This window comes from Glycine soja, chromosome 20 (genome assembly GCF_004193775.1).
Source record: "Glycine soja cultivar W05 chromosome 20, ASM419377v2, whole genome shotgun sequence".
Lineage (NCBI taxonomy): Eukaryota > Viridiplantae > Streptophyta > Magnoliopsida > Fabales > Fabaceae > Glycine > Glycine soja.
The window spans coordinates 33,580,536-33,585,694 of record NC_041021.1 but is presented as its reverse complement, the minus strand read 5'-3'; the positions used below and the strand labels follow the sequence as shown (position 1 = coordinate 33,585,694).

General features: G+C 32.4%; 1 protein-coding gene across 1 annotated transcript; it reads left to right on the top strand.

Annotated features, from left to right (window-relative positions):
- Positions 1 to 3,005: 3,005 nt before the first annotated feature.
- Positions 3,006 to 4,309, top strand: LOC114401756 (uncharacterized protein PF11_0207-like). The gene is made up of 2 exons (XM_028364334.1): positions 3,006 to 3,525; positions 3,840 to 4,309. The coding sequence occupies exons 1-2, from the start codon at positions 3,081 to 3,083 to the stop codon at positions 4,079 to 4,081; spliced, it is 687 nt and encodes a 228-aa protein (XP_028220135.1). The 5' UTR covers positions 3,006 to 3,080; the 3' UTR covers positions 4,082 to 4,309.
- Positions 4,310 to 5,159: the final 850 nt, after the last annotated feature.

The window sequence follows — 5,159 nt, the reverse complement described above, 5'->3', positions numbered from 1 at the left end:
ATTCTCTGGTAATCGATTATCAGATTGTTGTAATCGATTACCAGTAGCAAAATGTTTTTGAAAAAGATTTCAACTGAATTTATAACATTCCAATTGATTTCAAAATCTTGTAATCGATTACAATGCTTTGGTAATCGATTACCAGTGTGCTTGAACGTTGAAATTCAAATTCAAATGTGAAGAGTCACATTCTTTCATAAAAAGGCTTTGTGTAATCGATTACACTGATTTGGTAATCAATTACCAGTGATAGTTTCTGAACAAATCAAAAGATGTAACTCTTCAAATAGTTTTTGACTTTTTCAAATTGGTTTTAAGTTTTTCTAAAAGTCATAACTCTTCTAATGGTTCTCTTGACCAGACATGAAGAGTCTATAAAAGTAAGGCTTTGTTTTGCATTTCATCATTCATTCAATCAATCATTCTATACATCTATCTTTTCCAATTCATTCTTTACACAAGCAATCTTGTGTATTTGTCTCCTTCTTCTTTACTCTTTTAATTTCCGCTGTGCATTTTAATTTCCGCTTTTACTTTTGGTTAAGTTTCTCTTCTACTCTTTATTCACTTAACAACATAGAAAAAGACTTAGAAGAGTAAATTTTTAATTAGTAAAGGTTTAGGAATAATTAATTCAACCCCCCCTTCTTAATTATTCTGAGGCCACTTGATCCAACAAGTTCTTGAAAGAATTACGTAAGTCTGATTTTCTCATCGCAATTGAGGATACGTAGGAGTGAGGGAAACACCATTGTCGACCACAAAAAAGTAAAAAACATAAAAGGAAAAATACATAATTTTGAAGTCATGATTTGCACACTCGATTAGATGTTGTCGTCCCTTGTAATGGATGCGTGGGGTGCTAATACCTTCCCGGTGCATAAAAACAACTCCCGAACCTTTCATACTTAAAGTTTGTAGACCCACATTTTCGGTTTTCTAACGTTTTCCTCAAATAAACATTGGTGGCGACTTTGCGCGTTTTCCTCCCTTGGAAGACGCACCCGTGAGCCTTCGTGTCGCCCTCCCACCGAAGGGTAGGTCGCGACGCCCTCCTGCCGAAGGGTAGGTCGCGACATTAGTGATGAGATAGCGCATTCTACTGAAGATTCTTTTCGCGTTGATTATTTTTTGTATATATTAGATTAGTCTATATCTTCTATTGAGAGTCGATTTGAACAATTTTTATAATATAAAAACATGTTTGGATTTTTATTTGATTCAAATAAATTTAAAAGTTTGAGTGAAGATGAATTGATAAAATATTGCATCAATCTTGAAAAGATTTTGAGTTTTGAGGACCATTCTGTTATTGATGGTTTTGATTTGTTTTCAGAATTAAAGTTATTGAAATTTTTTTTAACAAATGAAATTAACACAACATTAAAAATATTGAACTTTATAAAAAGGTTAGGTTCTTTTCCAAATACATACATTGCTTATAGGATACTATTCCTGATTGTTGCGACCACTGAAAGAAATTTTTCAAAATTAAAATTGATTAAATCATATTTAAGATCAACCATGCTACAAGATAGATTGAATGAATTAACTATGATATATATTGAGAGTAAGATGTTAGAGTTATTTAATTATAAAACTTTAACAAATAATTTTGCAGCTTAAAAGACCAAAAAAATAACATAAAAATTATTAGTTTATATTAATATTATAACATAGGCCCCTATCCTTTTTTAAAAAAAAAACATTTTTGTCTAAGGTCCCAAAATTCCTAGATACGATGCTGCTTCCAGGAAAACAAACTAGGTCCTGCAAAGGGCCATAATAGCAGAATGCTTCAAGTCCTTCTCAAGCAGGGAATCCAAAGGTGGCATCCACAAAACCCATTATTTATGATTTTTTGTACCAGCATGATGATGTCGTATAGGGAAATACACAAACATCACGCATTGAAATTTTGTTTTCTATGGAACCAAAAGACAATTAATACCTGCAAAAATACGGTGTTATGTTACACCAGCATGGCTAAGGCTAAGTTTGAGAATATTGTTGTCACTCTCTAAATGTGCTTCCCATGACAACCCTTTGTTGTTGGCCTAATCCACTAATATCTCTCTAGTTGGTATTGTATGGACCAGCAAGGGTTTCTAGCAAATTTCTATAGAATATGTGTTACACCTGTGTCACAACTTGACAGTTGTTCCAATGTATATTTTCCTAGTTTAATTAATGTGCCTTTTATCCTTCAAAAAATATGTGAGGCCTAAGTGTTACTCATGTGACTTATGGGGCAAGCTTTATTCTATTGCTCGGGAAAACAATTTTTTATTCACTACTAATAATTATAGGAGAATTTATCCATTACAAAAAGTTAAGCACGCATTAAATTTCTTACTTTTTCAGTTTGATAGAAATTGACTTTTCGTTTGCCCAAATTGTCCCTTTTTTTCTTTGAAACAGACACATATCGTCACTTAGTAAGTACAGATTTTTTTTTTCACTTGCTTTCTTGTCTCTGAAATTTATGATCTAAAATAAATCACATGATTAATTTTGATTAAACTGTTGCAAAGCTTCACGAGAATTATGTTTAGATGTACTATCCATGTGGGAAAGAATACAACCTTGCATTAGAATGTGACCAATTGGAATTAGCCAATAAATTGTTTAATTATTGAGGGTCGTCATAAATCTACCCCAGGCTCCCGAGAAATATTTGCATGCGAATAGGTGAATTCCCATTTATAATTGCAGCCAGAACATGTGGTGTCTATTGTTTCCAATGTTAAAATCTTACTACTATTACTCTACTCGTTAGCAAATAGCAAGTGCTATTCACGAGCCACATTTCACCACTTCCATTATTGAAGCATAAGTACAACAATGACCCTTATCCGAGTTTCATAAAATAGCCCAAAATTCTTGGTGCGTTTTCTATCAATGTCAGGAGCCTAAGCCTACCCTGTAGCACTCAAGTTTTTTATACCATTCATCCTCCATTATTATTATTATTATTATTATTATTATTATTATTATTATTATATCTTCCTCTCTCTCATCACTATAAGTTGACAGTTCACAAAACTACCCACAAAACCAAAGGGTCATCACCATCAAACATGGGTGGCAGTGTTAGCAAGAGTGGGATGAGGAGGAAGAGTTCTGAGAAATATGTGATGAATTTGAAGGAGAAAGTGAGGCTATTGCAAGAGGAGATTAAGGAGATGATGTATGAGAGGGAGAAGGAGACCAGGAGCTATGAGAGGGACATAATGGTGTTCACTTTCAAGGAGGCAGATTGGAAGCAAGAGGGGAAGAGGCTGAGAGAGGAGGTGAAGCAATTGAGGAGTTTGGTGGAAGAGAAAGATGAGAAGATAAGAGAGATTGAGGTTGGAATGATGGAGAAGAGTAGTGAGAAGGAGTGGGAATTGATGGGGACTAAGCTCTTGGTTGAGCAGATGAAAGAGGAGAGAGCAAGGAGAGATGAAGCTGTGGAGAAGTGGAAGCAACTTTATCTTGCAATTAAGATCGAGCTTGATGAACTCATTCAAAGAACATATGATGGTCTCTCTCTCTATATATATATCTATCTATCTACTTTTTGTACTTATTTAAGAAAAATATAAATTGTAGAACAAGAATTCATGGTTACTACTTGCCTTGTGCTTTTATGTTATGTTTTTGAAAAGTAGATTGAGGCTGGTGGGGTTCAATTCCTAGCCCAATTAAGATGTTCAATGGTTTGGGTATAATTTATTTTTTTTACTTTGCTCTTTAGGAATTTTCAATATGTTACTAATATAACTAACTTCATAACGGTTGAGTGTGTTGTTTTGATTTGGTTGGGCTTAATTGGAATTTTTGGTTGTGTTTCACAGGGGATGGTCTGTATTGGAAAGCAGAGGAGAATGACATCCAAATGGAAAATCTGAAGAAGGAATTGCAAGAAAAGGACGAAACCATCAAGGCCTTAAAAACTCAATTACTTTCAATGGAGAAAGAAAAGTACAAAAAGGAGAGGGAGTTTGACTTGTTAAGGCAAAGCCTGAGGATTATGAATGGCAAGAAAAATTCAATTCAAACGAAAGAGAAGCTCTTGAAAAGCAAATTGGGAAAATGAAATGCACAAAAACTAGGTTTCATATCCAAAATTGAACAATGTGGTTGAATATGTATTATTGTATACTGGGTTGGTTTGTATATTGCAACATCACCTATTTTCCTTTTATTTTTTCCCCTTCCTTTTTTCTTCAGAAAAATAAGCAAGCCAATACTTCCACAGAAGAAAAATCTTCATCTTGTACCTTGAAAGAAAGAAAAAAAACAGAACATTGAGGAAGATTAGCAATTTTTCCTTGTGGACTAGCTTAGTTATTGAATGTTATATGCCAGGTCTAAGGACTACGGAAAGAAATTAAGATAGAAAGATTTTTTTTTTTACTTTTATTTTTTCTTTCATTAATTATTTAGATTCAAACAAAGTTAGTTTCTAAAAGAAGTTTTTGTTCCACTGGTTTAATTTGGCATGTCTCCCTTCAATGGTAAAGGGTGGGGAGAAGGGTGTCCAAAAAGCTAATTCGGTAAAAAAATCGAACTTAATTGATTTTGAGCTGTTTTAACTGATTCGGTTTTATATCCAAATAGTTAAACTGATTTAGAAACTGATTCAAAATCGAATTGGTTTTAAAAAAATTGATTTTGAACTAAATTAATTTTTAATCAGTTTTAAATTAATTCTAATAGTCGAAACAATTTTGAACTGGTTTTCGAATTAGTTTTTGAACTATTTTTTTAAATAAAAAATATTTAAATAAAAACCAGTTTGATTAATAGACCTGATTTTATAAAAACAATTCGGATAATCAAATTAATTTTATAAAATACTACACTTATTTTTTCTTGAATTAGTTTAAGAAAAAAACCAATTCAATTTACGTCACATTCCCTAGATTGATTTCCTTTGACACAGGGAAAATTAGATTCTATGCAAACCTATCAATCGCCATGCAATGATTTCATTCCACCAAAAGCCTAAAACAAGTGTCAAAAACGCAAAAGCACCATAATTAGTACAATATGTAAATTTATAAATAAATAAAGCAGAAGATAGGAACCAGCTGTGAATTAACAAAATCAAAAGGAATATTCAATAACTGATATTAACTATTATTTAATTGAATTATAATGTTAATTATTCA